At 37.0% G+C, this 16644-nt stretch overlaps 2 protein-coding genes across 2 annotated transcripts in view; one reads left to right on the plus strand and one right to left on the minus strand.

Annotated features, from left to right (window-relative positions):
- Positions 1-6051: 6051 nt before the first annotated feature.
- atox1 (antioxidant 1 copper chaperone) lies at positions 6052-12187 on the minus strand. The gene is made up of 4 exons (XM_015371482.1): positions 12032-12187; positions 9344-9419; positions 6980-7130; positions 6052-6758 (listed from the first exon to the last, which is right to left on the minus strand). Exons 1-3 carry the CDS (start codon positions 12035-12037, stop codon positions 7006-7008), a joined length of 207 nt encoding a protein of 68 aa, XP_015226968.1. The 5' UTR covers positions 12038-12187; the 3' UTR covers positions 6052-6758; positions 6980-7005.
- An 801-nt stretch (positions 12188-12988) lies between these two features.
- Positions 12989-16644, plus strand: part of LOC107082726 (proton-coupled amino acid transporter 1-like) — a 54676-nt gene continuing 51020 nt past the window's right edge. Inside the window, exon 1 of the mRNA XM_015371535.1 lies at positions 12989-13165. The gene's annotated coding sequence lies outside the window, so the exon portion shown is untranslated. The remainder of the gene's footprint in view (positions 13166-16644) is intronic.

Raw genomic sequence — 16644 nt, forward strand, 5'->3', positions numbered from 1 at the left:
TCCATCCATCCATCCATCCATCCATCCATCCATCCATCCATCCATCCATCCATCCATCCATCCATCCATCCATCCATTTTCTAGCACCCTTATCCCGAGTGGGATCGCGAGGGGTGCTGGTGCCTATCTCCAGCAGGTATTGGGCAAGAGGCCGGGTACACCCTGGACAGGTTGCCAGTCGATCGCAGCAGGTCAGGATCAGAGAATCAGAATAATATACAATCACTAGAGTTACTCTCACAAACAGCTCAAATAACCTGCCGTTGATGGCAGGCAAACAGGCAGCATCAATAGCAGCAGGAACCAGGGGGATCAGATGAACAGTAATGAACAACTGGGCAAATTAGACTGGTGAATGGAGTAAACAGTTTAGCCAGCCATTAACACCAAGACTTTGACACATTGTTATGACAAGTTACATTATGGAAAATCCAAAGAAATCAACCAAGATTGCCAAACATTGTGTTTTGTTGTTGGTTTGCTTCAGGAGGGACTGGTGCATTTCAAATAAAGAAGATGAGGAACATTATAAGGTAACCCTGCAGCAGCATCTCTTGACATTTAAGAGAACGAGACGCATAATTGCTGGCTTATCATCTGTTTTCTCTTCGCCCTCCTACTGCTGCTCCCTTTTCTCCTTGATGGACATGGCTGCTCTGCTGTGGTGCTCTTGTCAGTCTAGATGTGTAAGAGGATGTAGCAGATTCCCCTTCTTTGCATAAATTGTGAACCTGGTTGCAATAAAGCATAGTTTTTAAAAAGCTATTATGTATTACCATATGAAACTGGAACCTAAAAAGGTATGTGTGATCAAAATAGTCTTCCACACCTGTTTTTTTTTTCTTTCTTTTTTCGGGGGAATGGGCATGTAAAAGAACTTTGAAAATAAGTAGTCCGTGATTGGAAGCTTGCCAAGTCGTTTCACCTGGTTAGACACGCGTCAGTGAGCTGTTCTCACTGCCACTAAAAGCCGATTATTCCCGGGTTTAAACTGGTTTTCCGGCCAGTGGGAAAGGGCTAACAGTGTCAGAGTTCTGGGGTTTGTGTCTGTGTTGTGTTGCTTAATTTTCAGTTGCCGTCAGAAGTCGCTGTGTGGCTGTCATGGACAGAACTTCAGGTCTGTTTTCCTCACACCTGTCATTCATCTTCTCATCATATGGAGTATATTAGGAGCTGGCTGCCAGTTTTTCATCCCTGAGAGTCTGACCTATGCAGCTACCTGAGCGGTACCCATGGTCCTCCTCAATGCTCAAATGGATTTTTCTCCAATAAGAACCACAACCTTCTGGCTACAAACAGTTCACTAGCTTCATCATGGCTCCATATATCCCCCACCCATCGTGTCGACCTGTCCATTCTCCAACACATCGATTCCTCTGGAAGCATCATTCTGATCACAGCCCAAGGGCTTAACTCACTCCTCCTGGCTTACTCCCTGCAGCATCCATTAACTGCATGGTGGTGCCCCCCCCAGGAAGATTCCAGAAACAGAACTTCTGTTTAATCTCCCTTGAACTAAACAAAGCTGTTGTAGTTTGTCCTTGTCGCCTGTGACTTTTTGCATCTGGGTTAGGCATTTAACTTCCAACATGATATGTAGTCTATTATTACTACAGACCTTAGATCATATAAACCTGTCCAAAAGCTACACAGCGTGTTTCTTATCTAGACAAAGACTTCATTGTAATTAGTGTCTTTTCACTTGTAACCTTTTTTTGATAGATGCTCCAAATTATAATGTAGAGTAGATCACAATGAGTCGTACTGATAATAATGGTATAAACATTTTATTTCTCCATGAGAATGGCATTTTCAATTTAAAATGAAAAATGAACGTAGTTGCCCATCTAGGTGAAAAGCTCTATAGATCAAACAGTGATTTAAAAGTTCAAAAATCCATGAAGCACAATATTAAGGGAGAAAAACTATTTGCCCAAGCAAAACTCTATTCTTTTTCTTTTTCTTTGCATGTAATAATGAGAAGTCACACTAACGTCCATTTATACCACAGGTTATGTCGTATAAGACTAACAGAAAACTAATGCGAACAACCCCATAGAGGCAATCAAAACCCTTAATTAAGTTGAAATATGTTACCTGTAATATTTATAGTTACAGAATAAAATAGGAATATTTCCACTTGACAACTCAAACCCTAAATTATATTCTCCAAGCACAGGATGATAAAGTCGCTCCAAACAGTGAGAAAGTCTACAGCTTGGACTCCCAGAGAGACACGAAACCACAGAGTAAACTTTGTGTTTGCTCTTGTCCATCAAAAAGCACATTTCTCTGACTAGCTGTAACCTTCTGGTAATGGGTGAGTTGGTTTTGGCACACAGGGCATGGTGTGACAGCAATAACTGCACCCTGAACCCACTTTTCCCTAAAACACACAGATATATTCAAAAACCATATTATGATATGAGATCACTGGTCATCTGAGGACAATGTGTGCCGAATACAAAACACCACCAGCAGTTCAGGTACAGTACTTTTCCATATTTATTCTCATCTCAACCAGAATGTTCAACGTGTTGCATTATTAAATGTATTTTTTTTTTTCTGCTAATGTGTGAGACAAACAAAGTAGCACCTATTTTATTTTATTTTAGGTGGAGAACTGCAAACTGTTTTCAAAGAAAAATCTCCAAATTTCCCTACATTTGTTTTCTATTTCTTTTACTCTAACACCTTAAAAAAATATATCTAGTGTAATTAATCATCTTTTAAGCTTTTGCAATAATAAGTAATTACTAACTGAGCCTAACTGATACTTAGCTATTATAGTGAAGACCTCAGAGGTTTGTTAGACAACATTTGCTGGAAATCACTGTCATGATGTCAAAGGAACAGAGAAGAAAGGCCCAATCTAAAAGATTATGGAGAAATTTGAATATTTTCAAGTACCAATTGAACATCAACTAGGAGAACATTAATTAGCTACAGATTTCAGGAGAAGCTATCAGCAGTTTTTTTTTTTTTTATTTAAAAACAACAGTCCTTCATAGAAGATTGGCAAAAATAAAAAAATATCCTAAACTAAACCCAAAATATAATTAGTAGAAGAAGCTAAGTTAGTGATAAGGCAATGTGAAATTTTCTTCCTACAAGCAAAGGGCTAAAATGACTTACCTCACCTTCCCTATGGGAAAGAATGGTAATGGCAGCTTCATGCTGGGGGGAGGTTTCCCTTAGCAGTGACAGTGAAATGGTGTGTGGTATCATACAGGACTGTCTTGAATGATAAAATCTTAGAGGCTCTAAAAGATTTCAGACTGTTCCTCAGATTCACCTTCAAGCAGGAAGCTGACGCTTAACATAAAGCCAAAGCTATGCTAGAATGGGTTAGATCAAAGCATTTGTTTGTGTTAGAATCTCCTGGTCAAATTTCAGATCACAATGCACAAATTAATTTGCACACTGCGAAATAGATCTAGATATAAGTCAGCATTTCTTAAATTGAATATATTTAGCCTTAATTTAAGTAGCTATTTAGGAAGATTTGCCAATGGAATTAGTATTTTTACTCTTAAAATACGATTGTTAGATAATATGCACTTAAAATGAAACAATGCAATTGTTTTTTTCATACTTTAAATGTAAATTATTTTCTTCCATTGGCAAAGTGTCTCACTTACCCCCTGAAATCAAGAAAAAAATGCACTTATTCTAAGAAAAAATGACTGATCTAGATTTAGATTTTTTTCCAGTGCAAAGATTTGCGTAAAATGCAAATATAGCACTAAATTAAGAGGGAGTGTTTTTACATTATTCATGAAAGGAAATCTAAACATAACTTCCCACATTCTTATTTATATTTGTAATTAAAGGAATAAAAAAATTATAAGAATCAGTGGAAGAATAATTTTTGCACACTTAACTCCCACTTCTGAAGAAAACTTGAGTATTTTTGAACCTATTACTCAAGATTCATAGGAATTCACCTTTTAAATTCAGGTATTGAAAATTGCAGCTATGTCCTAACGTGAATTCAGAAACCATTACATTAGCATTGTATTTGTGTGCGTAGGAGGGTAAGATGAGGAGCCCAGTGACATGCTGACAACCTTGTTATCTGTGTTTTTTGTGCAGCACACAATGAAGCACTGTTTTCCTCAGATGTTGGTTCAGACTGAGGCCGTCCAGGGACTCTTTATCCTCTGCCGCCTCTACAAAGGATTGAACGTTCACCACATTTCAACAAAATCGAAGAAAGCATCAATTATCTTGGATCATCGGTTTGCAGACGTCAGAAGTCAGCAAACCGTTTTGTATTGACTCGCAACAACCGATGGTCTGTTTGGATAATCATGCTTCATTTATCATACAAATTTACAATGTCTGTAGTACGTCATTGGGCTCTTTGAGGAAAACATATCAAAAAAAGATTTTCACCTGCAAGTACAATGCAAAGCAGGACCAGCTAAGTAAAATTATATAACAAAAAATAATTTAAAGATGTATATGAAAAAAAAGCAAAATTGTTGTGTTGATTTTATGTATCTGTTATGTGCAAAATACATATATGACGCGATATCTAATAGAAAAAACATTAAGCAGCTTAAATTTTCTTAATCTTTTATGTTTTGAACTCCCAAAAAAACAGAATAAAACTACCTCTGATATTATGAAAAGCAACAATAAGGTAAAACTGGGCCTTTGTTAAGAAAGAGTTGAAAATAGTGAGAAAGAAGAAAAAGGGAGGCTCCCTGTCTTTATAATTTGGCCCTAACCTGAAAACATCTGCCTTTGTTGTGTGAAGAAAAGGAAGCTTATTTTCTAACTCTTGGTTACACCCTTAGATTCCTTCCTTTGAGTGGACATACACTGAAATGCTCTATTTTCCAGCAGTGCTGCTCCTTCTTTAGATTTTCATTCACTTGCTGAATCCTTTATCAGTTCAGTGATGTGTTTCTCTTTTGCAGTGACTGTTCATTTAAACTTAAGACAGAATGGATCTGAGATGGTTATTCTGCTTATGGATCAATAAATCCTCATGGATAGATCTTCCATATATTATGATTTTATTGTGAGCGCTTCCCAAAGAAAGAGGAAATTATTCTCTGTGATGTATAAGTTACAATATTCCCAGTGTGATCTCTACCCTGCTGTTTTCTTCAGTTGTTATATCTATAAACTGAAGATACTGTTATGGTCCAACATACAAACACCTTTCACAGAGGTTTGCATTTCTATGTGCTAGATATTAGTCTGAGTCCAAAAGGAGTTTAATATACTTTAGCTTAGCTTAGCTTAAAAACAACCAAACACCTGATGAAATTTTAATGATTCTACCTGAAACAGGTTTTTGAATGTGTCCTTTTATTTCACATCTGCAATCAACCTCTAGACAATTAAAAAATTAACCTAAAATTTGAATTGAAACCTTTTTTATTTGCCAACTTTCTCTGACTAGAATTATTTTTGCCCCACAGTGCCTCCTGGTGGTTGAATGTTGAACGCTCATCAATGCCACCAGCCTATGGATGACAGTGAGTTAGAAGCTCTGCTAATGTGGCAACCAGCCAATTCATCCATCCCTACCTCACCTGTGCCTGCTGATGTTTGCAGGACAGTGAGATTCTGGAGCGATTCTGACTTTGCACCACAGCTAACCTCTTCAGTGAGTTCAGTTATCAGTTCACAGCCTTTAATTGAGAGCTTGCTACTCTGCCCCTTTACTTTTTTCACATTTAACTTTTCTTCTCACATTGTATATAACAATAGTCCCTATAAGCATAATTTATCTGCATTGCTCAGCAAATAAAGCAAAGTGTGGTTGGTAAAAGATTTACCTTGCACAAAGTTGTCTTTTACCTTTCGCAAATTGAAAGAAAGGCATATTTTACACTCTTCCTCTGTTCGTTCTCAGCCTTTTTAAGACAAAAAAACATATTTGAATCCACAAAATCTAAAAAGCTGTACAAGAGAAAACATTTGAAACCTTTTATAAAAGGCAAAGTGTCAGTCCTAAAAAAAATATTAGGAAACTTCCAGTTCAACAAGGGTTGGCATAAACCTAAAAATGAAAAAAAAAAAAAAGGTGGACAGATTTTACACAAAGTTGTTTTTATTGCCGTTATGCGTAGATAAGACATATTCAGAATCAACATTAACCCAGGAGAAGGTGGCAACTAATCCCAGAGCAAACTACAGAAAAAGAGGTGCCTCTCAGAGAATCTAGATCATCAGTCTATGTGATGTGTGGTAGTTTTGTAGTGTAAATTACAGACAGGAAGGTGGTCCCTAAAAGGGCCTTTCCACCCCAGATCAAAACTATTGACATTATCCATGAAACTGGAGCTAATTTGCTTTAAATAATACTGACTCAGTGTAAAAGCAAAAACAACAAACCATCATAAGGTTGAAAACGGATACGGGGAATGTACTTGAACTGTTCTACAGCAAGATTAACATGATTATTTTGCAGGTTTAATGGGACATTTACCACAGACAGTAACAGATATTCTTCAGGCTCCAAACAGCAGGGGTTTAGGTGCTAACCACGAGGCAGAAATCATAGAAAAGCACAAAATGAACTACATTTCAGCATCAGAATTTTTCTTTTTTTACCCATCAAAAGCATGGTAAGAATTAATGGACAAATTTAAGCTTTAGATATGTGGTTCAATCAGGAAACATTTGTTTTCAAGATCTTCTCGAAGCATGAGTTGATGGAGCGTGGCACCTATAGAGACTCTGGGTAATTGGCTTCAAGTTTAGCTTCATTCTTCACTTTACAGCAGCAGGATTCCCTACAAAAAAACAAAACAAAAAACATAATTCAATGCTTAAAAATGCAAGCAAACAATTCAAATAGATGCAGAGACATCAAATGTGTGTGAATTGTGTGACACATAAATACAACCAATAAAAGCCTCAGGGTTTTACATCAATTATTAACATAAACATATGAGTTGAAACAGCAGGGAAAACCTCGACTTTAAAACAGGCATCATCCTCCTCAATGTGTCACCTGTTCAACATACAAAGCAGGCCCCTTCATTTAGTGCCGTTGTACTTGACTTCCTTTCCGCATTTCTTCAGCGTCTCCATCAGAACATCCACATCCTTGTCAGACTCGATCCAAACCAGCTTCTTTGGCAGGTCGATTTCAAACTTAACATCTGAGAAGAGAAAAGCAGGAACCTTGTTAATGGTAACAATGGACTAGAAACAGACAACTGTTGTTTGTTTGTTTTTTTCTCAAATTAATGAACTAGTCTTTAGTCCTCTTTAACCCAACTGTTGAGGAAGATCTGAAAAATAGATTTTCTTTATCTTTGAAAAGCTGAAGCTCAGACTATGTGACTGAACAAGAAAAAGAGAACTGAAATTTGGCTACTAAACAATTTAATGACTAAGTCAAATATAAGTGAAACAAAAAAAAGCATCAGGTGACCAACAGGCTGAGTCAACACTCAGAGCAAAGAGGTCACGGAGGGCTGTGATATAAACCGCCTTCAAACATTTCCTGAACTCTCTCTTTTGCACTAGATGCAAAGCTGAGTCCAACTTGCATAACCAACAGAAGAACTGTATGCTGTCTAAAGACCTAAATATAAATCAGGATCCTAACATATTTTAAGATTTGCTTCCAACAAAGAAATCTTCTGCTTACTATAAATATGGCACCACTTTTAAGTTACAGATTTAAAGCTTGCATTGGATACATATCTATAAGAAATGAGAACAATCTTGTTTACATGATAACATTATACACATTTACAGTGGTGTGAAAAAGTGTTTGCCCCCTTTCTCATTTCCTGTTTTCTTGCATGTTTGTCACACTTAAGTGTGACAAACATGCAAGAAAACCAGGAAATGAGCAAGGCGGCAAACACTTTTTCACACCACTGTAAATGTGTATAATGTTATCATGTAAACAAGATTGTTCTCATTTCTTATAGATTTGTATCCAATGCAAGCTTTAAATCTGTAACTTAAAAGTGGTGCACAATTTATAGTAAGCACTTAAGTGTGACAAACATGCAAGAAAACAGGAAATGAGAAAGGGGGCAAACACTTTTTCACACCACTGTAAATGTGTATAATGTTATCATGTAAACAAGATTGTTCTCATTTCTTATAGATTTGTATCCAATGCAAGCTTTAAATCTGTAACTTAAAAGTGGTGCACAATTGATAGAAAGCAGAAGATTTCTGTGACAAACATGCAAAAAAACAGGAAATGAGGAAGGGGGCAAACACTTTTTCACACCACTGTAAATGGAACGCCAGAGGGAAAAATAATAGACTGCATTGTGTTGCTTTTAAAAACGGCCAAAATGCTGGTAATGATGCAAGCTTGGGACTTCAATGTGAGTACAACCTCGTACAGCTAGAGTAAAACTGTAGGAGAACTGACTGTGACAAGTAGAACAGGAAGAAAGTTCAAAAATATCAAGACAGGCTGAATTGAGCAAACTTCAATATGTCTGAGAAGTTCTGTTTAGGTGAGTAAAAATCAAAGGTTTGGAAGCTATGAGGTTAAGGTAGGGACGAACCGCTGGGCTCTGACTCTAGAAGCTCCCATTACTTTTTTGTTTGCTATATATGCACCATGTGTTTCCAAACACATGCCTGCAGGTTTAGATTTCAGCTTATAGATTTTACTTCGTATTTTTCCGTGAGTGAATATTTCTTACTTTGCATCTGTGTCTCTCTTCCTGTCTGACTCCTAACATTGTTGTCAAATTGCTGCATAGATCTGACCAAAATAAACTAGGGGGTCCATCTCAGTTGCAGCTAAACAAGCACTACTGCAGAGAATCATAAGATGGAAGTGCCACAAATTCACACAATTAATTGTGTCCGGGATGTGTTCAGATTTATCAGTGGCTGATTAAAGTGAATGAAAAAAAAATTGTAAAAACGGGGAAATTATGTTTTAACAGATGGCCAGTTTTGTTTTTCCCCCCCAAAACAACGACAACAAAAAAAGGAAATTAAAAACTGCTTTTTTTGTATTTACCTCCTTAAAATTGTGTTTTATTCTGATTTGTTGTTGATCCGAAACCCCTAAAAAGCCAAACAAACCGACATGTTTTGTTTAGATCAAATTCATTCCCATCTCTCCATCTTCATCTTCTCCTACCAGTTTGGGCTCTTTTTAAAGTAGCCGTTGCCGGCTTTTCTTTTCAGCTCAACAATTTCCCACAAACAGTAATGCAATCATTTGTGATTGTGTCTAATAAAAAAGAAAAACACTCTGTTCCAAGAACAAAGTGCGGTGAATCAGTGCCAAAAACCAATCAACTTGAATGAGAAGTGAATCTACTGCTTCCAGTAAAACCAGAACTGAAATAGAGGGAGGAAGAGAAAGATGTGCCTGTCTTACCTCCAAGCTTATTGAGGATTCTTGTAACAGCTCCGGAGCAACCTTCGCAGGTCATCGCCACCTCAAACTCGTGCTTCTGTGACAAACAGGGAGGATTTATTTTATTGCAAATCTTTTGTTGTTCTACAACAATGATAAAAATCCTCTAGAGAAGCTGGAGGTTGAGTTACACCTTAACCCTTGAATTTATCAGGCATCAGCTGCTTAATGTGGCATCCTTATTTTAGAACAATTTTTGTCTTTTGCTTGTTAAGGAAAACTAGACGCCCAACCATTTTTTTTTTTTTTTGCTTATGTCATGTCTGTTCACACAGACAGACATCCCTCTCTCCAGTGTGATCTTCCTCCAAACACTGACTGGAAGGTGTCCAGCTGTAGTCCTGATGAAATCCCCCCCATCTTGACTGCATTTCTGATACAGAAAGCAGTGATTTAACTGATATGTTCCACTGGTTTATGGAGATGTTTTCCTTGTCTCTCAGAAAGAGCACAATCATCCTATTATTGAGATTCATTTCTGACAGATGCTTTCACTGTTCTAAAATCTATTTTCTAGATTTACAGATGACTGTTAAACCTAGAAGTACCAGTAAATTGAGGGACCCTTCTCCCTCGGTTTCATTTTCACAACAACAGATTGAAGCACAGCCCTTATTGAGAATGGATGAATGGATCCAGACCTTAGAAAGGTGAGCTGCACAAATATGTATATTATCACATCGCTGTATGAAAGCAATAATTTTAGGTCTACAGAGAGGATCATATGGACCGACGTTCCCTCCGACCATGACCTGCACAGATCTAGGTCCAAAAGAGCTCACATCTCTGCTGTGCAGGCCCCACACAACCTGGGCAGAGGCTGTTCAGACTTTTACCTTTGTGCTGTAGAGAGCTAATGAAAACGAGAACAGACACAGATGGTTCCAGTCCCCAGGCTGACTATGCTGGACATGGTCACAGTACTCAGGGGCTCCGATAGAACAATTAAGAGATAAATCCTGCCTCACCTTGTTTATATATTTATGATTGCAAGAAAATACACAGCTGTACACACTATTATTCTACTTTGTTTTTTTTTGTTTTTTTTACATTCTGTGGTTGTTATTTGCAGTGTTGGTCACAAGACCAACAGAAATCCAACATTAGATTCCAATTTTTTTGGGTCAAAACCTACCTTGGCAGATAAAGTTTCTACTCTATTCTAATAATTCTATTAATCACAGAATGATGTGCTTTAGTGCATTTTTTTTTTACTAATGATAACAGTTGACAGCTAGATTCTCAGAAATATTTAATGATTTCATGCAACCTATATGAAAAAAGACAAAACATGTCAGCCTACTGTGAAGTAAGTCCAAGTATTGTTCAGTATAATCGCGTTTTGTTTGGTGGAGGCTTCTTTTGTGTGAATAAGTGCATTCGTGTGATGTAACAATGAGACGATTGGAAAATGCCTCTGCTGAGGTGTTAAGAAATTCCTGGTTGCTTAAAAAGCAGTAATAGCTTCTCCACTGGGGTCACCTGGCAGCCTTCATCTATGGTGGCTTATTTGGGGTCCGCCTTTAACGACCAACCTTTCACAATCATAGACAGGTTTCAAATATTACAGGCTAACAATGGAACCAAACAACCCGCTCGTCAGTTTCAATTTGCATGTTTCCAAGCAATACAAGGCCTTGTCTATATAAAGCCTCAAACTCACTGTGAATCCAGATATTTAAATTGAGAAAGCTTCCTGGACGGCAAGCGAAACATCTTCAAACCTTGGAAACCAAGTCCAGTGGATTTTTTTTTTTTTTTTTACTTTTACAGAATGACTATGACCTGGATGACTGAGAATCTTCATCAGCTTATTTGGGGTCAAGTCACAGTGGATTTGCCAGCATGACAAATACTGGCTGATGCTTGAAAATAAAGACAACATCTCTATTAAGCATGTGATTAGAGGAAAGCATGAAGTGCTTTAAAAATTAATTGCAGGTGACTGAACAAACTTTAGACTTGAGAGGAGTGTAGATATAAATGTAAAGCTGCTTCGCTCTCGCTGAAGACTCTTAGACCTTCATTTACAAGAAAATTTATAATTTTCTTTAGGCTACTAAACAATCCTATTTCAGGATTGGCTCATGCATCAGGAAAGGGAAAGATTTAGCCCATTTCTTGGATATATCTGCCTTTGGTGGATCTATAACCTTTGTCTCAAACTACACCCCCCTCCTTGTAAATCTCCCCCAAAACCCCTGATTTTTGACCCTGAAGAAACCATGTAGGTTACATCTACTACACAAAAAGAAGCATAAAATCACTTTGTCTCTCATGCAGATAGTACAGCAGGGAATAAAGCCTGGACTCATTAATATTTCCTAGTCTTTTACTTCTTTTACTTGCTTTGTATTGATCCAGACCAACATGTAGAACTTCCTACAGGAATCCTGGTTTTCCTACAAAGCACAATGTAATCCGTCTGACTAGTTTAATCCTTTAACATGATTTCCTTTCTACACAAACTACCTGCTTATTTCTTCTTAAAACGGTTGTTGCATAATCCCTGATTAATGAACGATCCAGTTTAAGAAAATTGGGAATCTCATTTTGTAGCAGGCTAAACTAAAACCCTTTGCGTCTGCCACGTAATGAAGCTAAAACATGTTCAGGAAGCAAGCTGGAAAACAATTAAAATAAACTCACAGTCATGTTGTCAGTGATGTGCGCGTTTAGCGATTGAACAAACGCTGGATTGTCGCCTTTGATTAACTCGGAAATGTCGCTAAAGACTACAAAAAAGTACAAAAAAAATGTAATGTTGACAACCTGCTTAGCTAGCTACTCTTAGCGCATAGTCACAAACAGGATATCCGGTACCGAGAGGCTCCAAAATATTAAAGGAGAAGCTCGGTGCAAATATATAAGTTAGTTTGTTCCTTTAAAGTTTTAATAAATATACGTAATCATGTATACACATACTTTTTTATTTTAGACATAAGGGGTTCAAGTAAAACTTGTGAAATTATATAAAGCAGAGTTCCGCACAGCCGTACGTTTTTGATTTAACATGTTGTAATTTTATTTTGAAAATCCCAAAAGAACACTTCCGATTTTAACATAAAGTAATGAAATTCTTATGATGATCATTAGTATGATGATGATGATTATTATTATTATTATTATGATGAGGATGATGATGATAATAATAATGATAATAATAAGAATAATAATAATTTTTATTATTATTATTCTTATTATTATATGATTTAATATATCATAATAAAATTATATATACATATATGTGTATGTATAATTGTATCATTATATATATATTATATCATATAATAATAATAATAAAAAAAAATATATAATAATATAATAATTTTAATCTTGTAACCTTCTGGGAAATATTTTTAATCAAAGTGTTACATCTTTGCAAAAAAAAAAGTCTGAATGTGCTTCAGCGTTTTTTTTTTTTTTTATAATTATTTTAATAATTTAGTTAAACTTTTCTAAAATTTGCAATTACAGCGCTTGTTCTCTCAGGCGTTATGAATAAAATATTAGAACAGCTTTTATTTTTTAGGACGAACTGAGTTTAGTTCCGTTTCCATAACAACAAAACGTCGAACGTCGCCGCGGCTGCTGTCATGTGACCTCACCGCTGGCGCTGAGGAGACAAACAGCGAAGCCGACTTGGTTTTAGCTCACAATCTGTGCTGCAGCTCGTCGGTCAACTTTCCGCTTCAACCTGATATGAACGTTAGAGCTCCTCTGGTCAGGCCATCCAGATAAAGGTTTACTGAAACGGGAAGCAGAGGCCTAAATATCTCAGAGGTAAGCTGGTGTTTTCTGATGGGCCGAGCTGCTGTTTACGAACACAAAGATGGCATCGGACCCTCAGCTAAGGTTGGCTAACCCGCTCCTTAGGTCTTTATCTCCTCCTGACTCTCTCTTCTAAAGGGTTTTAAGATAAACTATCTAAATCTAGCAATTCAGATTATTTCAGATTTAGATACGTCCCACCACCCAGAGCTCTTTGCTTAGTTTTATTTCGCTCACTTTAGCCTGTCCGTTTACACACAACTTGATGCTTCTGCTATTTTTTCTCATTCAAGCTTCATATCAGCTCTGACAACTTGCACGTCTCGTGCCAAAGATTACCGGTAATATCGGTGGGATTACCGCGTTAATCTGCAGCATGTTGAAGAGGGACGCGTCTAAACTAAAGATGTAAACAGTTGGTTAAAGTTGATTTAGTTTGTCCTCGCCCTGGTTTAACAGGGAGGTTTCTATACCGATTGCTCATCTGCAAACATCTAAGCTGAAAACTGTTTTCCCTGAGAGGTTTTGACGGTAAAGGTCAGTGTTTTACCCTTGGTAATAGAGAAACGGCCATGCTTGTAATTTTCCAGTAGTTTGATGAGTCAACAATAAACCAATCAGAGGCTCTTTTTTAAAAATACCCGTTCATCTTGATTAAGATTGCAGGAATCAGGCTCTCAGATTGGGACAATTTGCATAACAAATTCGTCTATTGCAAAAGAATAAAGCAGGATTCAGTTGCTGCTAGTCATGATCTGGTGTTTCTCAAAAGCAGGATATCTTTAAATACTGATATGTAACATTGACAATTACTTAAAGGGTAAATATTGAAGGTGGATTTTAAATTTTAGATAAAAAAACAAGAGGAGCAATTAGTCCTACTGCTGCTACCCTACTATAACATTCTAATACACTTCTAATAATCTTATCCATACATTTTATAACTAACAATTAGTTATTTTTGCTATAATATAGGAAAACAACAGCTTTTAGCTTCCAAAATGTAGATTTTGTTTAAGAATTTGCCGAGTGATGATTGTATTCTCACAGCACAGATCATCCATCACTTTGTTTTTATGATTCATTTTCACTTTATATCAGTTTTTCTGCTCATCTGTATTTCTTATTAGTAAGAGGGTCTTTTTTCAGGTCGCTGTTCAGCAACAGATGGGGAAGGGGCAGCTATGTTTTACCGGTAACAATCTGGAAAAACCACTGCTGTTTCTTGCACTCAGTAAAATGCACAATGAAACGAACAGTTTTAAAGGTTTATCTGTTTGCTGCTTTAAAAGAAAAAAAACCTAGATGGAGAGTGGCTAAGAAATAGATTTGCTTTATCGTTCATCAGTGATCAGACGCTCTTTCTCACTAACCTGTTATGGAACTTTTTAAAAATCATTAATGGCTTCTAGAATCAATAAAATCAAACTGTTTTTATTGATACTTTTCTGTCTCCTAGGAATGTCTAGTTTCATTTTTTTGTGTTCTTCCAATTAGCCTTGTGACCCAAACGGGTTATAGCAGGGGTTCCCGTGTCCAGTCCTACAGGATGCAACGTCTATATGCATCCTTCACCAAACCTACCTGTAGTACCTCATGTCATTCAGCTCTGAGGAGGCCTGGTAATGAGCTGTTCCTTTGATTTATGAGCGGTGCAGAAGGTTTGCAGCGCTGTGTCACATTGTGGCTGAGCGAGAAATGTTCTTTATTGCAGGATGCTGACTGAAGCGAGGTTAAACAGAGAAGCTGCTACCTGAGAATCTGTATTGTTTTCCTTTAGAGCCCCTGAATTATTTCTGAGTTTTTGTCCTCTCAGTGTTTTAATGTGCAGTCGGGTCTGAATAAAGTCCTGAGAGTCTGATGATGTTATAGGAAGTTGTGGTTCAGATATTTCAGTTTGTTCCTGATCTCTTCATGGTTATTCTAACTAAAGGTGCAAACAGGTTCCTCCTATGCAACATTACTCGGACGGATGGAGAGCAAACTCTTCAAACAAAATCCTGTTTTATCACACAGCAGATGCCAGACGTGATCTGTTTGCGTTTCCAGCTGTTGCGTTGGCCTTACATAACAACTGGGTTTATTGGCCTCCCTGATAAGGCCTGTCAGGCAGTGGCTGCAGGACATTTGAATATGAGAGAAACACTTAGAGATTTTGTGTTTCGCTAGAGCAGGAAAAAGTAAAAAGGAGTTATTCCTTCAAACAGTCATTTGGATGAGAATGTGAGAAGCAGATTCTGCCTGCAGTAAATTTTATCTTTGATTTTAATGTTCAAAGTGTTTTTCTTTCAATCAAAAATAATTGGAAGAGTGAAGGTTAGTTTGTTGTTTACCCCTCGTCGACAAATAATTACTAAAGCCTCTACAGCAGAGGAATATTTAAAGGGATCTTTTTCATTTTTTTTGTAACATTCACCTCATTGCTGCATCAGAAAACAATGTCTTTTATGAAGCAAAGTTTAAAGTTAAACCATGTTCTATTTGAATATATTTTACAGTAAAGAAAAAGTTGCACAAAAACCCAGTTTATCAAGGTTTCTATCACAGAAGTAGAGATGTCCCGATCCAGGTTTTTGCACTTCCGATCCGATACCAATATTGTTTTTGGACTTCCGATCCGATACCGATATTGTTTTTGGACTTCCAATCCGATACCGATACTGGCCGATACCAGCCTATCCGAGCATGTATTTAAGTTTAAGTTCAAGTATTTAGCCTTAGTTGTAAGACTCATGTTGAAAAGGGTTTTAGTACTCTTGATAACATCTAGCCAGCTAAATTAGGTGATATTGAATAAAACACAATGCTTGGTAACAACAAACTTACCTGTTTATTAAGAGATAAACACAAACTGGACAAAATTATGAATAGCAATCTGAAATTGCACAGTGAACAGTAAAACCATAAACAGTTAAAGGTGCAAGTATTAGTGTAAGTTTTAATAAAAATGCAAAACAGGGAAACACTGGCGCAAAATAGTGGAATGGATCGTTTCAATCGGCGAAACTGGAAAATACGGACCAGATTTTTTTTAAAAACTGGATCGGCAGTCTGGATCGGCATTTTACATGCTTTGCCGATACACATTTTTCTGCCAATATCGGCGTCCGATCCGATACGTGGATCGGATCGGGACAAGCCTACACAGAAGTGGTGAAATGAACATCGAGGATGTTCATGACAGTGAACAGTAACAGTCATTCAGTAAAGAGGCGTGAGATCCAAGCTTGCATTCGATTTATATAATGTTATGATGCTCGGATTTGCCACAGATTAGCTAACTAATATTCTCACTGCAAAAAAAGTTCTCAGAAAGTTTGCACTAACATATTTTTTACCATATTTCCCCATTTCTGTTTTGCAAATTAATCTAATCTCCATATCAGTTGCTGTCATTAAAGCAACATCCCATATGATCTTCTTCTCTGCTGAAGGTTTTTTGTAACTTCCTGGAGTTGCTTCATCTAACTCCATGTTTTTTTTTTTTCCCA

This window comes from Cyprinodon variegatus, unplaced genomic scaffold, assembly GCF_000732505.1.
Source record: "Cyprinodon variegatus isolate N-32 unplaced genomic scaffold, C_variegatus-1.0 Scaffold59, whole genome shotgun sequence".
Lineage (NCBI taxonomy): Eukaryota > Metazoa > Chordata > Actinopteri > Cyprinodontiformes > Cyprinodontidae > Cyprinodon > Cyprinodon variegatus.